Genomic DNA, 21,030 nt, shown 5'->3' with positions numbered 1-21,030 from the left:
AGTTGATGTGCCTTACCAAAAAGCTCCAGTTTGGTCTCATCTGTCCAAAGGACATTCTCCCAGAAGCTTTGTGGCTTGTCAACATGCATTTTTGCAAATTCCAGTCTGGCTTTTTTATGAGTTTTTTTCAGCAGTGGTGTCCTCCTTGGTCGTCTCCCATGAAGTCCACTTTGGCTCAAACAACGACGAATGGTGCGATCTGACACTGATGTACCTTGGCCTTGGAGTTCACCTTTAATTTCTTTGGAGGTTGCTCTGGGCTCTTTGGATACAATTCCAACGATCCATCTCTTCAATTTGTCATCAATTTTCCTCTTGCGGCCACGTCCAGGGAGGTTGGCTACTGTCCCGTGGGTCTTGAACTTCTGAATAATATGAGCCACTGTTGTCACAGGAACTTCAAGCTGTTTAGAGATGGTCTTATAGCCTTTACCTTTAAGATGTTTGTCTATCATTTTTTTTCGGATGTCCTGGGACAATTCTCTCCTTCGCTTTCTGTTGTCCATGTTCAGTGTGGTACACACCTTTTCACCAAACAGCAGGGTGACTACTTGTCTCCCTTTAAATAGGCAGACTGACTGATTATGAGTTTGGAAACACCTGTGATGTCAATTAAATGACACACCTGAGTTAATCATGTCACTCTGGTCAAATAGTTTTCAATCTTTTATAGAGGTACCATCATTTTTGTCCAGGCCTGTTTCATTAGTTTGTTTTTTTAAATAATTATGTTAATCAACAATTCAAAAGTAATGGCTGTTTTTGATTATTTAATTTTCAATAAATTTTTATTTATTGTTACTTTTGTGAGTTTCAAGTGATTTCAGTGAGAATTGTGGGTTTTTCCTTCTTTAACTGAGGGGTACCAACAATTTTGTCCACGTGTGTACAAAAACAGCACATCTCACTCACAGTTTCTGTTAGTTGCACGTGCCAAGGTGTTCATTGTCTCATGATTCATCCATGTCTTTAATACTGCCAAAGGTAGTCGGTTAATTCATGCATGTGGTGGTATATTTTCAGACTTTCTCTTTGATTTTTTCCATTATGTTATTCATTTCTTTATTTATTTATGAATGTACAGTACCGTTCAAAAGTTTCAGCTCACTTAGAAATGTAATTATTATTCAAAGAAAAGTAGTTTTTTCAATGAAGACAGCATTAAATGAATCAGAAATACAGTGTAGACATTGTTAATGTGGTAAAAGACTATTCTAGCTGGTAACGGCTGATTTTTAATGGAATATCTCCATAGAGGTACAGAGGAACATTTCCAGTTTCTGCCATTCTTTAGTTAACTCATCACCTTCATAACTTGTCAATGAGGTTTATTTCCTCTCCTAATATACAACTGTAAACATCTGGAACTAGCTGCCAATTTCTACTTACGTTTCTCTCTATATTTTGCACTGTTTGAATAGGAGCTGCTGTAGCATAGGCGATTTTCCCTCGGGGACTGATCGAGCATTTTTGATTCTGAATGATAAAAAATAATTTTCATAAATAATTAGCTTTGCTAAATGGAGCTTTGCCCTCATCAGAGTCATGTCGATAGAAAACATTCGTGCTGCTGCCTGTGGAGAGTCTTTGGCCGGTCAGAGTTGCTAAACTGTGGGATACCAAGTCAGCCTGAATACTAAAAGCTTCTGTTACAACATCCTCTATTTTTTCAAACGAAAACTTGAAATTGTAATTAAGTGTTTAGCCTCTTTTTTTTTTAATAATTTGTCTTTACCTACAGATGTTCCAAGCCAGAGTCCGGATCTGTCACAGCATTTGTTATTATAAGTAACTGGTGTTTGGTAACTGGTATATATATATATATATATTAAACTATTAGCTCTGTTTGGGGGAGATTTACTGCCACATGAGTCTCTGTCATGGTGCCCGTTGCTAGCTAAACTCGTACAATGTTCTCTGCTTGCGACCTGACATGGTGAACTTTGATTGAGTCAGTATTAAACGGTAATGGTACGTGTCCACAGGATCTGTGCAGTAAAGTCGCCCTAGTGGTGTTTTTTTGGTGAATTATCAACTTTAATGACTTTTTCTGTCCTGCTGGATTCAAACTTTCCACCTGTCACTATTTTAAGGGAACTCTGAAGTAAAATCTGTAACTTCCACATCCAGCCAAGATGATTGGTTCTATTGCAGAATGATAGTGTGGTGCAGCCAGACCTTTATGTTCTGCAGAATTTTTGAGTCCTTTATTTCTGACATAACTCTGATGGATGGTTTTTGTGTCACTTTCTATTTGTCTGTTTGACCGGTAAACAGCCTGATACAGTGTGACACCCGCAGACTCTGTGAAACTAAAGTTTTGAGACGGACAGTTGAGCCGGGAAGACAATCAAGTCAGCGGAATCGACCGATGCCCTCCATCAATACCCGGCTTTGCTTCTCTGAGAGATGTGCTGTGGCCATTTTGAGCCAGTGAACACGAGCTGGGTAGATAAACTCTGAGCACATGTAGTAAACACACACCGTACAGTGTGCAGGAAGCTGTTAAGAGAGCAAACGGATCGGGGTTTGGGAAAACATGACGTGTAGTATTGGTTTCCTCTGGAGGAGAAGCTCGCTGTGCAGAGTCAGTGTTTGTCTTTCGTCTCTTTGAAGCCTCCATCTGGGGTTTCCGGTCACATCCAGACTGACTGCTGCTTCAGACGGTCCCAAGTGAGCAATGCAATCTGTCGGACTTTAGTAAATACGGCAGTCTGGACTTTGTTGTCCTGCTCCTCCGCTGCTTCAACTCCCCACAAAGTCGATACAGCATTCTGCGGGCAATTTAGAATGTGATTATGGACTTTTTCCACCTCCTCTTACCCTGAATGTTGACATATTGTGCAATGAGGCGCATAATCTCAGTGAGCAATCAGTGGCCCAAAGAAAATCTGACCCACTGTGACGCTGCCTGTGGTTTCGTACTCCTGGCCGCTAATTAGTCGTTCTCATCCACAGTGACAAAGAGCAGCACAAGATGTTGATCTGTTTGCTGATTCGATTAGAACTTACAGTACGGTCAATCAGACACTGGCAAAACAACCGCGGTGAGGTGAGGCCAATCACACACCTTTCACTGAGCCTTTAACCCTTACAGGGCCATATTTCTGGAGATTTACATATACTAAAACATATACTAAACCACCTAATCCATAAAAATCAATCAAAAAATCAATCAAAAATGTATTTATAGAGCACTTCCCAGATAGCAAACTATGGGTGAATCAATGTTGAATCTATGTTGAGACCTAACGTAGAAATTATACAGAAAGCGCAAGGTTGATAAAATGTTGAGTCAACGTTTGCTTACATAGATTACATGTTTGCAAACATAGATTCAACATTAATTAAACATTGACCTGTCAAACATTTTAATTAAACCAAAATACAATGTAGATTCAATGGCATCTTTTAAACACAAACTTCAATGTTGACAAAATGTTGTTGAATCAACGTTGATCCAACCATCAGTCTTCAACCGTAACCACAATTCAACCTTCTTAACCCTAATTCAACATTGATTTAACATCTTTTGCTATCTGGGTAAAGTGTGATTTATGGTTGAAAAGCAAACGTTGACTCAACATTTTATCAACCTTGCGCTTTCTGTATAATTTCTACGTTAGGTCTCAACATAGATTCAACATTGATTCACCCATAGTTTGCTATCTGGGTTTACAACACTCATGGTTGACCAAAGTGCTTTCTAGTTAAAAACTAACATTAAAATAAGAAATTAAAGCAGATTAAAATAAAGCAACAATAGAGCATATCAGATAAAACCAGATAAAATAAAATAGAATAAAATAAAATGTCACCACATTACTGTGTATTAAAAGATCTGTTTTTTGCTGTGCTTTAAACAAGCCAAAGTCAGTGATGGTGCGAATGTCGGGGGGCAGTTTGTTCCAGAAAATATCGATCAAGTTTTGCGAGGTCGCATTGTCGCAGACGTTCGTCATATTGAATTTCGGCCGGTACACGACCCCGATAAGAGCTTCATAATTGCGGCTTTGTTATAACCGCTCATACGGCTTTATCGTTTGAAATAAGCACATTTGGGGCCAATGTTTATATCTTACCATTGGTCGACTTAAACATGCGGGCGTGTGCATATTTTGTGTTAATTAGCAATCATAAACAAGTCACACGTGTTGATCCGAGAATGTTCGGTTTCGGCTGTGTACAAGTAAGCAGGAATGAGTATACTCGGTCCCGGCTTTTTAAGGGTTAAAGGTCAGCTGCCAACAAAGTGCATGTTGTACTTGTGTCCACGCGTGATATTGGTTTGACATCTCTGCAAAATGCAAAAAAGTGGCAAAAAGGTAAATTCACTAACTGTATTTTGGTGTTTTGACCCATTTTGTACCTAGTAATTCTGTTCAAGTGCTCAATATCTGGCACTTTTCTGAAGAAATAGTTTGCATTTAGTGGAATACGCTTATTTCCAAGAGTTCACTGAGAAGATTGGTGCCACTGAGTTAGCCACTGATCTGCAGAAATCTATGATCATTTCCTTTGTCTTTGAGGCGAAGCAGGCAGTTTTTGTGACTCCAGTCACTGATGACATTTATCAGATCCTTATCACATCGCTTTCCATATTTTAGTTTCTACCATTCTTTTGTTAGCTTGCCACCTTCATAACTTGTCATGAGGTTTATTTCCTCTCCTGATATACAACTCTAAACATCTGGAACTAGCTGCCAATTTCTACGTACGTGTGTCTATATATTTTGCACTGTTTGTTTTTCTGATTTTGAAGAGGACCAGCTGTAACGTAAGTAATAAACCCTCAGGGTTTGATAAAGTATTGTGATTCTGATTCTGTATAATAAAAAAGAATTTTCATAAATAATTGAATTTGCTAAAAGGAGCTTTGACCTTTTCGGAGTCATGTCGATAGAAAACATTAGCGCTGCTGCCTGTGGAGAATCTTTGACCGGTCAGACTCGCTGACTAATTAACCTCACTTTACGTTACGCCCTAAACTGTGGGATACCCTGTCAGCCTGAATACTAAAAGCTTCTGTTACATCATCCTCTATTTTTGCAAAAGAAAATGTGAACCATCATCACGCCAATCAAAAGCCTTCTTTTATAGAATACTTGCACAAACAGAAGGTGCCATTATTTAGATGATGATTTAGACTTCTTTTTGATATTTTCCTCATTTTCCAGCCGTGTCTTGCAAAGAACAACACCGCAGTGATGACAAGACGCTGTCTTTACCGGCTATCGGAGCGCCACAAACTAGTGGTTGCACAGATCTGTGATTACAGTCATTCATGGAGTGATTTGTGAAGGATGGTTTGCTTCTCTGACTCAGAAGAACAAGATGGGGATGTGGAACGCCTTTTTTAAAAGTAATGATTACAGTTGTATTTACCAAAAAAGCATATGTTGGTCCCATAATTCCACCTTGATAACATCTTGTATCATTATTTAGAGATCTGAATCCCAAAACCCATCGACTTGTTGAAAAGACGCGATTTCTTTTTGATAAATCAGCCAAATTATGCCGATTCATCAGACAGAACCCTCAAAAGCCGATGGAAATGTGAGATTTTCAACTTTCTGACGGTCATTGAACTAATCGTCTGTTACATTCCAGCTTTGAATCTTAATTTTGAGCTCTTTGCGTGAGTCTTGAAAACCCTCAGACTTGACATGTTTTCGTTCTGCTTTTCAGGTGAACGAGATTTACCACGACGAGTCGCTGGGCGTCCACATCAACGTGGTCCTGGTGAGGATGATCATGCTGGGCTACGCAAAGGTGAGAGTCAACATCCCTTTTGTTCAGTTCACTTCTATTCGTGTGGCACCAGTTCACAACAAAAGCCATCTCAAGGCCTTCTGAGCAAAAGAAAAGAACTCGGGGAGGTCAGCTGGTCTGCGTCGGCCAGCAGAGGTTAAAGGGGAAAAACAGGATAGAAAACAGACAAGCACATGAAAAGCACAATGGGGATAGGGTTGCCACCTTTCAGAAATTAAAGTAAAGGACGCCCACCACGGCTCCTCGGGGCCACAGTTCAGCAAAGTTGGAAAGACATTCACAGATTCAGAATTCCAGCATCAATAACTCATTAGACATACTTTGTCAAATTTAACCCTGTGATCAATTTCCGTACCATATAACTGACTTCTTCTGCCTAACAACAAAAACCTTTTGGGAATGTAAACATATCTTCTGAGGTTGGATTAGACAATTATGAAGGTTTCTCTACTAACATGAAATATTTCCCTGACACACGACACATGAACATAAAGTAAGCAAATAGATACTTAACGATAACCTAAAAGCTTATTATGAAACTTTTTTCCCCACACCACAGCCAGAAATAGCTACAGAGAGAGCAAAGCTAGTGACATGAAACTTTGGCTTATAACTGTATAGAGAGAGAGAAAAAGAGGAGAGGTGCATGATGGGAAGTCCCCCAGCAGCCCTGACTGTAATCGCTATGAGAAAGGAAAGTTTTAAGCGTAATCTTAAAAGCATTGAGGGCCTCCTGAACCCAGAATAGTGGAGCTGGTTTCACAGCAGAGCAGCCTGATAGCAGAAAACCTCCAACTCCAGGAAATGCAAGTCTGAGACCAGAGTGCCCTGATGGGATAATAAGTTAAAATAAGGTCTTTAAGATACGATGGAGCTCCGTCGTTGAGGGCTTTACGTGTGAAGAGAAGGATTCTGAATTCGTCTAGGGTTTTTGATGTGCGGAAAAGTGCAGAAAATGATGGAAACTCGGACAATTTCAGACCCCCAGAGTGCAAAGTGATGAATGTGAGAGACAGCAAAATGCTCTTCTGCACTGTTAACAGATCACATCACACAGAATCTATCAAAACAGGACAGAGACAAGAGGTTGTTTGAACTATTAATGAATGTAGGAATCATTTAAACCACTTACACTACTGTTCAAAAGTTTCCTGCTAGAATAGCCATTTAGCCCATTAACAATGTCTAGACTGTATTTCTGATTCCTTTAAGGTTATCTTCATTGAAAAAAATGCTTTTCTTTTAAAAATAAGGACATTTCTAAACGGTAGTGTACATATTGAAGAATTGACAATAAAGCTGGCTTTGAAGAACAAATCGCAAGAAACCAAGGCTGTCTGCTGCAATATTTATAAAGCAATTTATAGAGTTTTTTTTGTTCTGTGGATTCTTTTTCACCATTGACGAGAATAAAGAGTCGCAGTATCTCTCATTGTGTTAAAATGGATGAAAATATGTTCCTCAGTGACTCGTTTTTTTGAGTTATCCCATTTCTTTTGTTTGCAATGTTGACGCTAGCAGAGTATTGTTCTGCTTTGCCGTCCTGAGCTCAGATCATTTTGAGATCAGTCGCACTCCGTGAGCACAAATCGCCCCGAGACGTCGGCCAAAATATTCCAGATGCTCTGGCAGCCACGGGTGAGCGGAACATTTTTGGTAACAGGTTGGAGGTGTTGCCGCAAATGTTGATGAGACACTGAGCCCAGAAATTCACTGTGGAGAAACAAAAGCTGTGACCCAGAGAAGCATCAGTAACGGCCAAACATCCCTGCCCTCAGCTGGGATCAGAGTCCAAAATATCTACCCAGAAATGCACAAACAGAACAAGAACTGAAACACACACTGCGACAACGAGCCCATTTTCACTGCTTAAACTCATTAAATGCGCTTCATGTTATTACTCTGCTCCCCGACTTGTGCGAAATCTCGATAAAAATCAATTACACGCAGCACTCGGTGCAAACACGGCATAATTTAGTTAGCAGTGATGCTTTTTGTTCTCATGCTGTTATTCCAGAGTTGTTATGTCGGAGGCTTGGAGCGTGCTAGCGACGCATCCGTTATCGTTAATAATGGAGCGGAGAGGCTAAATAGGAAAGGAAACGTATGCAGAGTGCAGAGGCCACACTGATCATGCAGGAAGAAATGAACAATGGCACACTGACGATGTTTGTTCACCAAGCAATTTACTTACTACACACTGCGGGATGGACGTCCAGTTTGCCGTCTGTCATTATCGGGCCAGAGGTGCTGTGCTCTCTCTGCGTCGACACTCGATTCTCATCAAGATTAACGATATAAGTGTGTTTGCTGCACAGACGAGGTTCAGCAGTGACAGCTTTCCTTCTCTCTCTCCTCCCTGTCAGTCTATCAGCCTAATCGAAAGAGGAAACCCGTCGCGCAGCCTGGAGAACGTCTGCCGCTGGGCCTTTGTGCAGCAGAAAGGCGACCCCGACCACGCAGAGCACCACGACCACGCCATTTTCCTCACTCGCCAAGGCTTCGGCCCCACGGGCATGCAGGGTAAGATCAAGGAGGATGTGCACGCTCCTTCTGTGACGTTCACGTTGGAAAACCTTGACTTGCGTCGATAGGTGGAAGTGAAAAGCAGCGAAACTTGGACATTTAATTGGATATTTACGAATTGGAAAAAGAAGTAGTAGTAGCAGAGGAAATAAGTCGTAGTAGTAGTAAAGACTTGATGGCAACACCTTTGACCGATCGCACTTGAAGCAGTTTCTGCACTTACTAAAGGTTTTTCTTTATGTCTGAATTCTTGCTTGTGTTGTACGTCGCTTTGGACAAAAGCGTCTGCTAAATGAAATTGTAGAATTGTAAAGAAAAGGAGAAGAAGAAGTAGTTGTAATAGAGGAAGGACGAGAAGAAGAAGAAAAAACTTCCAAGAACGACTTTCAAATAAATGACAAAAAATCCAACGTAACAATAACAGGGAGAAAAATATCATGGGCTGTAAACATGAGTTACGGCTCTGTCAGCTGTCATGATCAAAACAAATGTTCTGCTTACCGGCAGTGAGATATTTCCACTTGGTTCTGGGAAATAATGAGATCAAGTCATGGCGGGATGAGAGAGAGAGGCGACCAGAGTAGCATTCAGAGCTGTTCATTGTTAGCCGCCTTTGATTCTGTGACGTTCACGTTGGAAAACCTCGACTGACATCAATAGGTGGAAGAGAAAAGCAGCAGAAAATGGACAAAGATGGATATTTACTGACAGCAGGCATCCAGAATAAAGCAAGGTCAACTCATGTAGTAGTAGTAGAAGAAGAGCAGAATGTTATTGTATCTACTCTTTAAGACGTGCTCTACAATACTATAAAGAAAGAACTTCTAATCTTAAAATCTATAGACATACTAAATATGAACCCAGTAGTCAATATACAGTATTTACACGTTTGAAGGCAAAGTGATTTAAAGTGATAGTAAAAACAAAACTGTTGTAGTAAGATGCATACATTAAAGCAGTCCTACTGTGATCCAGACTGAGACCCCTCCAGACCACTCGGTGATGAGTTGTATGGTTTGATTTCTAGAGGGACAAAAGACTTCCTGACTCTGTTTGTTGAGCAGATTCAGACAGTATGATGTGATTTTGATCAAATGTCCAAATTTTGAGCTTAAATTTGGTTGAAAATCACACCAAATAAGTTCAAAGTCCTTTAGAGTGTTGAATACCTGCAAAATTATTTGTGTTTTTGCGGTTTGTGGTTCGAATAAATGGTCTATTTTTTGTCTTTGGTGGATTTCAAACATGCTGACGGGTTTCTGGGTTCCGTAGGTAGTTTACAAGTCAGATTCATATTTGTGAATTCTGTCCAGATTCTCCCTGATTGCATTTCAGTATTTTTCAAGTGGTAGAGGGAAGAAGTAGTAGTTGTAGAGGGCAGTTCTTTGTGCCCGTTCTGCTTGAGGTGAACATGTTTTTCTGTCAGATTTACAGAACTTTCGATGCTGCTGAACTATCAGAAAACCTCCTCCTCACTGTGATCAACCACAGCCTGATTGTTCTTGCATGAATTCCACCCAGAAGCTCTTTTTTTTCTTCTTCATATTTGGCATCTTTCCTGAGTTTCTATCACTGTGGATTCTGACCTTAAAGTCTGCAGGCTTGAAGCTGTTTGCTCTGTCTGCCTGCTATCGACTGCTGCTCCCACCTTTTATTTTCTCCACATCAGCCAGACTGAAACAACGATAGCAACCGAGGGTCCAAAGTCAGCACCGTTAACTTGCTTTATGCCTTTTTTATTAGCCTCTTTGAGCAGCAGCTGCATTTATGTTTCCCTTGGAAGCGAGTGTTGTGTGCTTTGACTAATCTGTTAATAAATTAATGTGGTGGTGTGGTATACAAGCACATACCAGATGTTTTTTACAGCAGCGCTTCTCAGCCTTTTGTAACTTCAGGCCCAGTTTTGGTTAAAAAAAAAAAAAAAAAAAAAACTTCCAAGAACGACTTTCAAATAAATGACAAAAAATCCAACATAACAATAACAGGGAGAAAAATATCATGGGCTGTAAACATGTGTTACTGTCAGCTGTCATGATCAAAACAAATGTTCTGCTTACCGGCAGTGAGATACTTCCTCTTGGTTCTGGGAAATAATGAGATCAAGTCGTGGTTGGATGAGAGAGAGGCGACCAGAGTAGCATTCAGAGCTGTTCACTGTTAGCCGCCTTTGATTCTGTGACGTTCACGTTGGAAAACGTCGACTGACGTCGATAGGTGGAAGAGAAAAGCAGCAGAAAATGGACAAAGGTGGATATTTACTGACAGCAGGCATCCAGAATAAAGCAAGGTCAACTCATGTAGTAGTAGGAAGAAGAAAGAAGTAGTAGTAAAAGTGGTAGAGGGTAGAAAAAAGTAGTAATAGAGGGAAGAAGTAGTATTGGTAGAAGGAAGAAATATTAGTTACAGTAGAGAGAAGAAGAAATAGTTGTACTAGTAGAGGGAAGAAGAAGAAGAAATTGGACAAAGATGACATTTACTGACAGCAGGCATCCAGAATAAAGGAAGGTCAACTCATGTAAAAGCAGAAGAAGTAGTTGCGGAGAAAGCAAAACAAGAAGAAGAAGAATTGTTCTCTCTATGGCGCCGTTATAAAGCAGTAAAATAAATAACTAAAACAACACTACAACAATAAAGGAAATGAACCATTAGCCAAAAATAATGTCACCATAAAAAGAGCAATAACAGAGCATCAAAGATGAAATGAAAAAGATTATACAAATGTTTGTCTGTGCTGTTTAAACTGAGGCACTAACTGAGATGCTTGTTCTACAGTATTAAATCAAACCAGCATCCCAATCATTCAGAATCAGTTATCTGATTATTTAATTGAGACACAAATGGTGGGTTTGGGTGAATCGTGAGCTTTTATAACCTTTAACATCCCTCTGGTTCATTGATTAAACCTCTAAAAACTCCAAAATTTGCCTTTGTTTAGCAGTTTTTTTCCATTAATAGAACCCCCTAGAACCCCTTGAAATGGTTCAGATGGAGCTCCAAAAGCACAGCAGACCTCCTGTAAATTTAGATTTGAGAGGAGGAAGAGCTTTTGACCTCTCAGGTTAAGGTTCACAGACAGTAGAAAGCAGCTCTCAGTAAAACTACACACTGACTTCTGTTTTAATTAGTAGTATTGCACCACAAGCAAACTGCATCCACCTCCGCCTCTGTTGGTGTCGTTTCAGATTCAGACGTCTCAAATTAAATCTAACCGTCTAAAGACTCCTGGGAGAAACCATGTTATTCTCATTTTACTTTGAGTTTATTTGTGTACTTCCCGCGACTCCTGGTAATTTGGACAAAACAGCATGTTAAATGAATTTAAAGATAAAAGGTTCACTTTGAGATGGCAAAGGATGCTAATACAACACCAAATACACTGCAGGGACTGACACTTTTATTAGCATTATTATCATTATAATTCCCATACACTGACATTTCTGCCATTCATGAAAATAATCAGTGAAGTCACCTGCTTGGAGACGAAATGAACGCCAGATTCTACATTTATTTGTGCGGTGCAGCAGCAAAATTCACGAGCACAAATCGTGGAAGCTGTGAAATGCAGTCGTGAGATAGTATTGGAGTAATTCAGCCACACGTTTGTCTAATTTGCACCGTGATGGGGGGTAAACGCTGCAGATAGTGTGGAGGGCTCCATTGTGTCGATGTGAAATTTCACAAATGTGTTTTGAGCCAAAAAAAAAAAAAGCGGCGGTTAAGTGGTGCAGCCAGAGGAAAAGGTCACCGTATCAGAGTAATTACGAGTCATTGCCACATCTCACAGCCGCACGTCGAACAGTCGAGGAGATATTTCAGCATGGAGGAGTCAGCTAACAGGCCTGTCGGGTGTCATCATGCAGTAGCTGTGATGTCTGGAGGCTCAGAGACACACTGAGAGCTACAACTGGAATTTTCTTTTTCCACTACAAGCCGTATCCCAACCCCAAACATTTACATAAAGCCAGACTTCTCTTACATTTAGAGATGTTTTAAACGAACCCTCTGAACTCAAAAGGCATCTTATCTTTGAAAAAAATCACCAAAATGAACCCAATTTCTCAACCTACAAAATGTAGAAGCACAAAGGAATGTCTGAATTTTCAACATTCTGGCAGTCCTTGAAGCATGCATCTGCGATTTAATCAGAATCACTTATTTCTACGTGTCTAATTTAAACATTTGCTCAATAATATTTTGATTCCACCATTCATGGATTAACCTCTGAACTCTTAAAGCCACCTGCAGGCTTTAAAGGCTCGTTAGACAGATTACACTGGTGCAGGTCTTCCATATAGCTAGATGTTGTCTTTACGTATGTGCATATTTTATTTGTTTAACATCGTGATCTTTATGTCAAATCTGCATGTTGCATTATTGCAGCTCGCAGATTTTTGAAACATGCATCCTCTGATGTTGTTGGTTCTTTGTGTAAATTGTAAAGTCTGGTGCAAGTTTTACTTCTGGTTTGTCAAGCTGTGTGGAAGCTGCTTTGTTGCCGTGTTTCTCTGCGTTTTTTCCGCTTTATAGAGGTTTTGGATGAGCTTCTAAAGATGCTACACCATTGTTAAGAGCCTCACCAGTGCTGGTTTGTTTAATGCCATTAATACTCTCATTTTTAGGCCATCTGCACTCAAAATGCTTTAAAGAAAATTGAGATATCCAACTTTCTAAATGTCATCCACTAAATTATGTGTGACTTCCCGTTCTATCAGGAAAATTAACCAAATATGAGTCTACAATCGTGATATTTCATCACAATAACTTAATTCTATATGTCTAATATTATTTGCCCAATATTATTTTGTTTCCACCATTTGTGGTTTAAAGGCATTATGGAGGATGTTTTTTTTTGTTTAATTTGTCTGATTCACATAAAATGAATATACTGACCTTCAGTGGACTTGTATGTATGGTTTCTAAAAGAATAAAAATAAATAAATAAATGACTGTGGACATGGAAGGACCTGAAAAACATCAGCCAATCAATGCGCTTGGACCGAGGTGTTTGCTTTGCTCCCTTTCCTGTCAATCAAAAATCTTCTGGCTCAGGCTTAGTTACGTAGATTACGTACGCCTTGGACTTACGTGTTTTCTGTATGTGTTGCTTTGGTATAGCTTCGTAGTTAGCTGGTGACTTGTTTTGCTCATCTTTTTTTACATAATGGCAGATAAAGATCCAGGGGGACCCAACCGTAAAAGACAACTTCACGAGTCCTACACAAGTTTCTGGAGGGGGGCGTTTCTTCGTAAATGTTAAGAGGAGGGAGGTTAGAGGGGGGTGAGGGAGAGGTTGTATGTGCGCATGCTACGTTCAAAGTCGTAGGAAATTAAATCTCTTCTAATGCCTTTAACCTCTGAACCCTTAAAGCCCCCAGCAGGTTTTAAAGGCTTGTTATCTTTAAAAAAAAAAAAGTGAAAATTGAGATTATGCATTTTTAAAAAAAATGTCATTTGACTTAAATATATGTAATTTTCTATTTAATCAGGAAAATTGACTAAATACCCTAAATCTACATGTCTAATTTAAACATTTACAGTATTTGTGGTTTAATCTGTGAACCCTTAAAGTCACCCACAGGTTTTAAAGACATGCTTTCCTAATTTTTTATTTTTTTTATAGACGTGTTCATACATTTTTTTTTAATATCATCTAACTTTTTAAGTGTCAGTCGGTAAATGACATTTGTTCTGTCAGGAAAATTAACCAAATCTGAGCTCACAATCGTCATATTTCATCAAAATCACAAAAAAACTCCATCTGATCATGTGTCACGGTGGCTGGTTTCCATGTTGTTTTCACTCTAGATCGTTTTCTTCTTCTTCTAATTTAACTGAGCCTGGTGTTGTTTAAATTCTCCAATATTCTGCAAACTCAAACCGAGATTTACAAACTGGAGTCGACTGTCTGACGTCACCTCATCTGGGATCACGCAGACATGGATTTTAAGGACTAAGATGATGTTCTTGCTTATTTTCTGAGGGAGTGGTTTGAGTTGTAATCTAGACGCAGTATTCACTTGGCTCAAAGAGGAAAACATCCACACCTAGTATTTTTTTTTTAACCAAAGTCTTTTAACTTTGGTTCTTTTTCACTTTATCCCTTCCTTTCTTTGCATTCAACGCCTCTGAAGTATGCTTTGTGAATTTTCTCAAGCATTTTTCTTCTCGTGCTTTGCAGAATTACAGTGTTTTTGAGCAAGCGAGCTCTCTTCTGAAAGTGTTTATTTCCTCACTCGAGCGGATTTTCTTTGGCCTCTGAAACATTTCATCACCGTCTGCAGCTCATCATCCACTGCTGCTGTTGCCGTTTTTAATAGATGTGTTTTTTTTTTTTTCCCCCTGTAGACCCCGGGAGTTGCTCTGATAGAGGGTTATTTTCTGCTCCCTCCTCTGGTTGTTCTTCTGCCTGCTCATACTGATAAGCTGAGCAGAGGTTTGTTGGCCACATGCAGGTCAAAAGGTTGTGATCTCATCAGGATATGCTGCATTCTGGGAGGAGCATGAACCTTTATGGGCAGGTTTTCCATATAGATATCATCTTTATCTACACTGCCAATCAAAAGTTTGGGATCACCCAGACAATTTAATGTTTTCCATGAAAACTCTCACTTTTATTCATGTGCTAACATAACTGCACAAGGGTTTTCTAATCATCAGTGAGCCTTTCAACACCATTAGCTAACACAATGTAGCATTAGAACACAGGAGTGATGGTTGCTGGAAATGTTCCTCTGTACCCCTATGGAGATATTCCATTAAAAATCAGCCATTTCCAGCTAGAATAGTCATTTACCACATTAACAATGTCTAGACTGGATTTATCATTCATTTAATGCTGTCATTGAAAAAAAAACTGCTATTCTAATCTTCTCTCTGTTCAGCTTCCTGCTGTTGTTGTTCTGTCTCTGCACTCGACACCACACTGTCCTCCAGTTTGTGAGCAGTGCAAAATGTTCTGAGACGTTTTCTCCAGTTAACTTACTTTTGCTGAGTTTTGCAGAGATGCTTCAACCATCTCTACCCACAGAATGTATGGATGTGTTGGATTTTCATGCATATTATAGTGTCTAAATTAATTAAGTTAATAGTAATCTCCAAAATGAATTGAGCTGTGGGGTCTTGGGCATAATATTTAGATGAGTTAGATTTAGTTCCATAACTTCTAATATTGTCAGGTTTATATTTTTACATTACTTATTATGAATGTTTGCATACTGACATGATTATTAGTTTTTCTGTAGGATCTTAGCCTCAACATTCAATAAAATATATGTGGTTTGCTGTTCTATCAAGAAAATTAATAAAATCTAAGCTTAAAATCAAGATATTTCATCAAAATCACTTACTTCTACATTTTCTAATTTATAAAATTGCCAAAAATGAACTCTTTCCATAATCTAAATTCTGTCAATAGCTAATAAAAAAATGCTGCATTTCTGACAATGCCATATGGGGAAATGAACAGCTTTGGTTGAGTACTGCGATTTCTGAGGGCTTTTCTTGTTAATCATGTAAATAAGAGAACCAGTTAAATTCTGTTCTATTCTCCTGACCGATTACCTCATTCGTCATTCTCCCCTGAAAATGGAACTGAAATGAAATGGGTTTGTTTTTTTGTTGTTTTTTTGATGGGTTGTCCGTTTTAATAACGTTTCTCATCTCCCTGCGTGCTAATGTTCCACCACATCTGTCCCAGCTGCCACCATTTTGAATGAACACTGAAGCAGCTTCCTGTTCTTAGCCCCGCCCACGACAGCTACGATTGGTTTGAAGAAAACCAAACAAGCCTGATTGCTTTTCCCCCTACAGCAGAATGATAAGGTGGTGTAGACAAGCTATTATGTTCTACAGAATGTTCCGGCCAAGGCGCTGAGTTCTGCTCAGTGTTGGTTTCGGGTCATGTAGATTCATGCACGTTTTAAACACGGACAGAATCTAAACCACTCCAGGGATCTCTGCTCTGATGCAACACCCGGCTCAGCGCTGACTACCTGGTGGACATTCATCTGAGTGGCTGGTTCAGCCAGCAGTCGATCAGATAAATGATCTCTGAGCGTCCGTGACTCTTCTACAAAGCAGCAACAGCCTCCGGCGCTCCAGCATCCACTGCCAGGGTGTCACGATGCCATTAGAGCTGCAGGTTTAACTGTGTTTGCAGACTGACAGATGATGCAATCGATGCCCGGATGATGTAACCGAGGGGCCTGGAGGCAAGACTGGTTTCATTCATCACGTGTCACCTTTGTCATTTATCCTTAGAGACACGGAGTAGCTCGTCATTGGGGATTGGCAATAGATTATGTTGGAAATACTGATTTTATTTGAGGCTTTTATTTATTATTTATCGATTAACCTTTATTTAACCCCATTGAGATTAGCAAGGGAGTCCAAGATAGGCAGCAGCAAATAAAAAACGGAGTTACAAAATTACACAGTTAAGACACCAACTAAAAAAACAAGCACGTCATGAAGAACGCATAGTTTGGATTTAAGTCTTTCTGCAACATCTTCCATGCAAAAGGTGCAGAGTAAACAAAGCCTTTTTCCCAATTCGGTACAGGCGTATGGAACACAAAGCAACAAATGATCTTGTGAACAGAAAGAGTAAAGATCAGAACTTTTCTGTGCAGTAGTCCAAGTGTTGCCTTAGGGTGCTTTCATACATACGCCTTTTGGTCCGCTTAAAGCAGACTGGAGTCCGCAACACCAGCAAGTACGGTTCGTTTGGGCTGGTGTGAAAGCAGACCAGATGTTTTTGGTGCAGACTAAAGAACCGGACTAAAGCTTCTATGTGAACTCCAGTTCGGTTCGCTCCTGGTGAGAACACAAACCTGTCTCCATTCGGACCGGCTTGATGGCGCAGCAGACTTTTTGGTCTTCGGGAGCTTCCGTAGCCAAAAACGACTGTGTAATGTTCTCGTACCGAATGCGAGCTTCATGCTGGAACAACAGCAGTATTTGTGCTTGCTGCATAAAGCAATGATACGAATATATGGCAACAAGAATGAACAGGAGAGCATAGTTCATTGTTTACGAATAAACCTCGATCCATGGAATCTTATCTTCCGGGATTTTTCCCTCTTCACATGCTGCGCCAATCAGCGTTCACCTACGTCATCTAAAACACTTTATTTTCTGAACAGCGCCGCCAAACGACTGGGGGGAGATATAACATTCATCGTAGTTGGTTCAACTGCGAAAACACTGGTGTGAATGCGAACCAAACCAGTTGAAATTAGCAACATTGTAACAACTTTTGGGTCCAAACGAACCACTCTAACGGACTAACAGGTGTGAAAGCACCCTTAGATATGAAAGTGTATCAGTGATGGATGCTTCTGGTGGCTAAAGCAGACCATCCAACCCCAGAGTAGAACTCGCATTGGTGTGTCGACACTTTACAATTCATAATAAACCTCAGAGAAGCAACATAAACTGTGTCAACCAATCAAATGTTTGCCTTTTATTTGACAGGGACATGAAGAGAGAGCAGGTTGCCCCTTGAAACTTGATTTACCCCTCTGTGTCTGACGTGCATCTTCCCAGAAATCATCTTTTTTATGTATCGCTTCATAAAACAAGACAGAGCAAAAAACAGCAAACTACCTACATGAAGTTAAACAGTGAGGTCAAACGAAGCCTGAACTAAACTGTGACTGGTCCACTTGGTAGTAAAATACTGTGTTTACATGATTCTTTCCTGTGAAACAATCTGTAATTGACTGTAATTGCATCAGGGCAGCTATTAATGTCAGTGCTTTTCCAGTGTCCATATGTCGTTCTTTTTATTTTCATAGCTCTTCAATCCTGTTTACAGACTCAGTCGCTTTGAATAGCTGCTGTTTTTTCTACATAGAGATCGTTTCTGTGAACGGAGCAGCTGCTGAACGTTTATTAGCTTCAGTTCCAACACAATGCGCTTCGTTTTAGCTGCCAGAAGCACTAATGCTCACTAGAGTTTTGACATGATAGTTACTAAACGCTGGACAGCCTCAGTGACTCTTTGTCAGATGACCCAGCATGCTAATTAGCAGCCAGTGGAATGACGTCACACCACACTTTCCTTCCGCGATGGAAACCTTTTATCTCCGTCTTTCATCGTCACTTCGCTGCGAGCTCTCGTGTAAAGCGCCGTATCAAGAGGAACGCTAAAGCATCTCTGAGCTGGTTTCTGCCCCCACTAGGCCTGGCACACACAGAAAAAGGTCAGCGCTCGCTTGTGTGTATTTTACAGGAAGCTGGAGTGACGGTTGGAGGATCAGATGGTGACTTCTAAACTTCATAAATGGCAGGAGACTTTGGATTTTAGCGGTCTGATTCCCCGAGGGGAGAATCTGTAATTAAACTGATAACACGTCTGCTTAAAAAGTGCTTAGTTCCAGGATTAAAGTCGTTGAACCGACTTGTTCTCTCTTCCAGACTCTCACAGTGCAGTAGGTTCGCTATCTGATACCAACAAGTGTGATTTCTTTATACAGAATTGAAATAAACATGCAGAGGAAGCAAGCAGTGTCATGGGAACATAAAAAATGTTCAATTGCTTGTTTTAATATCTAATTAGGATGCACAGAATTACAATTATAACTGACATAAAGCCGTCCTGTGACTTTGGAATAAGGACATTTTCTTTCAAAGCTGCTGGAATTAAATAAACCTGCAATAAACAAATAAATTAATAAAATCAAAGGAGGGATATTTTATAATATTGAGCTCATAGTTAAAAGCATTATTTTCCAATATTAATGGCTATGTTATACATTTTGCATGCAAATCTGCTTTATAATTATTTATTGAATAATATCTAATTTATTTATTAGCTCTGAACACTGCCCCCTGTATTCTTTACTGCAGGAGAGCATTTTGTTTCTTTATTGTGTCTGAATTTTTTAGCCTAAAAATCACAATAAATTTCCTTTTGTTCTTTTATGTTGACTGAACTGTGAGTGAAGGACAGAAGTACTAATCAGCTCTCATGTGTCCTCTGTTCTACTTTTGAAGTTAGGCAGTTGGTGAAGTACTTTGATTTTCTGTGTGTCTTTTAAAGCTTCCTTTCGTATTCCCCAAGTACAGTAGAAGGAACAGGCCTCAAGCCGTTTCCTTTGCACATTTCTGGATTATTTCTACTCTTTTTAAATTGTATATACTCTAGCTACCGTGTTTCATCAGTTTTAAGCTTAAATCTTATGGGAAATAAACCCGTAGATCGGTAACATTAAACTAATAAACTGGAAAATCAATCAAATTTGACAAATCTTCCACACTGAGAAAGTTGTGTTAAAGGTTCAGTCAAAGGCAGGATTATACCTGCAATCTACATCCATTTTTGTCATTTGAATGTTAGTCACAGCTAAGGAATGCCTTTTTTTTTTTTTTTTTTTGCAGAATCTGGTTGGTTATATTTCGGCATTTTTTTTTTATAGAGACATTTAGAATAAAGTAATTTTAATGAAATATCACAATTTTGAGTTTGGATTTGGCTGATGGACCAGTATGCCACACATTATTGGTTTTAAATGGCTGTTTTAAAACTGAAAATCATAGTAATTTTTCTGCTTTAACAGTTTCTGGCTCTGGTAAATGATGCAATTTTGGCTTTTTTTTTTAAACATTCCAAACCCAGATGTTTAATGCTAATTGTGATATTAGCGCTGCAGTTATAGCAGGAGCAAAGCTGAAGTTGTAAACATACTGCTGGCATTAACCAAAGGTAAAGAAACTGCTGTCGTTGTTGGTTTTGTGTCAAACAAATGCACATTGATATGGTTTTCCAAACCCTCCATTTTACATTTAAGGTGTTTTAAAGAGACCTCAGATGCCACATAAGGATGCAAGACCCAAAACGTAGAGGAACATCTTGCAAGATTGTTACAGATTTAGGTTTGAACCCGAGCAGAGAGCACTCAGCGAGACAGACTGAACGATAAACAGGCTTTTAATGGGGGAGACGTGAAGGGAGACGAGGGAGAGTGGGGGAAGACACCAAGGAGGGGGGTGAGGTGGAGCGGGGGCGCTGGTGATAAGCAGTGGGTGGCCGCCCGGGAGGTCCGCAGCGTGGCACCGGCAAGCTGGTGGACCCTGAAGCGGTGGAGCGCGGGCTGGTGGTCGGAGCTCCGGGACTGAAGGCGGCCAGTACACGTTGGAGCCGGGGTGTGTGGAGACGGATCCGGTGGAGTCGTCCGAAGGAGAGGGAACCAGGCGAGAGGGGGAATCCGGGAGGGGAAGGTCGAGATCCGAGCGGGGGTGGCAGTCGGTCCGGGAAGGGAGATCCGGAGGGGAAGGCCAGAGTCCGGGGAAGGCGGCAGGTTATCCGGGCTGGGGGATCCAGGAAGCGAGGCGTGGGGAACCAGGAGGCGCGGCGGGCTGCCCGAGTAGCTGGACCGGGGTGTCTGGAAGCACAGGAAGCGTTAGACGTTTGAACAAGCAGAAGCATGAAGCAATTGCACAGAGACGAGAACGAAACTAACTACGAAGGCAGAGTTTACTATCTGGCAGGGTGTGGAGGGTTTGACCGGTTCTTATGGCAGAGGTGGTAATTAGCAGGATGGCGTTCAGCTGCCCGGGCGCTGGAGAGAGTCGCTGATTACCAAGTGGAGGCAGCCGTGAAGCTGCACTCCACTTGGCAGCAGCAGGGGTGAGCAGGAGGTGAAGAGAGACAGGGAAAAGGGAATTGGGCATCAGAATGGGGCAGAGGATGTGAGGGGAGAGGCCCTGACAAAGATGTCCTTAATAATG

At 40.5% G+C, this 21,030-nt stretch overlaps 1 protein-coding gene across 1 annotated transcript in view; it reads left to right on the top strand.

Annotated features, from left to right (window-relative positions):
- Nucleotides 1-21,030, top strand: part of adamts3 (ADAM metallopeptidase with thrombospondin type 1 motif, 3) — a 214,131-nt gene that overhangs the window by 97,633 nt on the left and 95,468 nt on the right. Inside the window, exons 6-7 of the mRNA XM_022195042.2 lie at nt 5,689-5,772; nt 8,139-8,295. Coding sequence (XP_022050734.1) covers nt 5,689-5,772; nt 8,139-8,295 — 241 coding nt within the window. The remainder of the gene's footprint in view (nt 1-5,688; nt 5,773-8,138; nt 8,296-21,030) is intronic.

The sequence above is a fragment of the Acanthochromis polyacanthus genome, chromosome 7, assembly GCF_021347895.1.
Source record: "Acanthochromis polyacanthus isolate Apoly-LR-REF ecotype Palm Island chromosome 7, KAUST_Apoly_ChrSc, whole genome shotgun sequence".
Lineage (NCBI taxonomy): Eukaryota > Metazoa > Chordata > Actinopteri > Pomacentridae > Acanthochromis > Acanthochromis polyacanthus.
The sequence above is the reverse complement of the archived record's forward strand: the minus strand, read 5'-3'. Positions and strand labels throughout refer to the sequence as shown.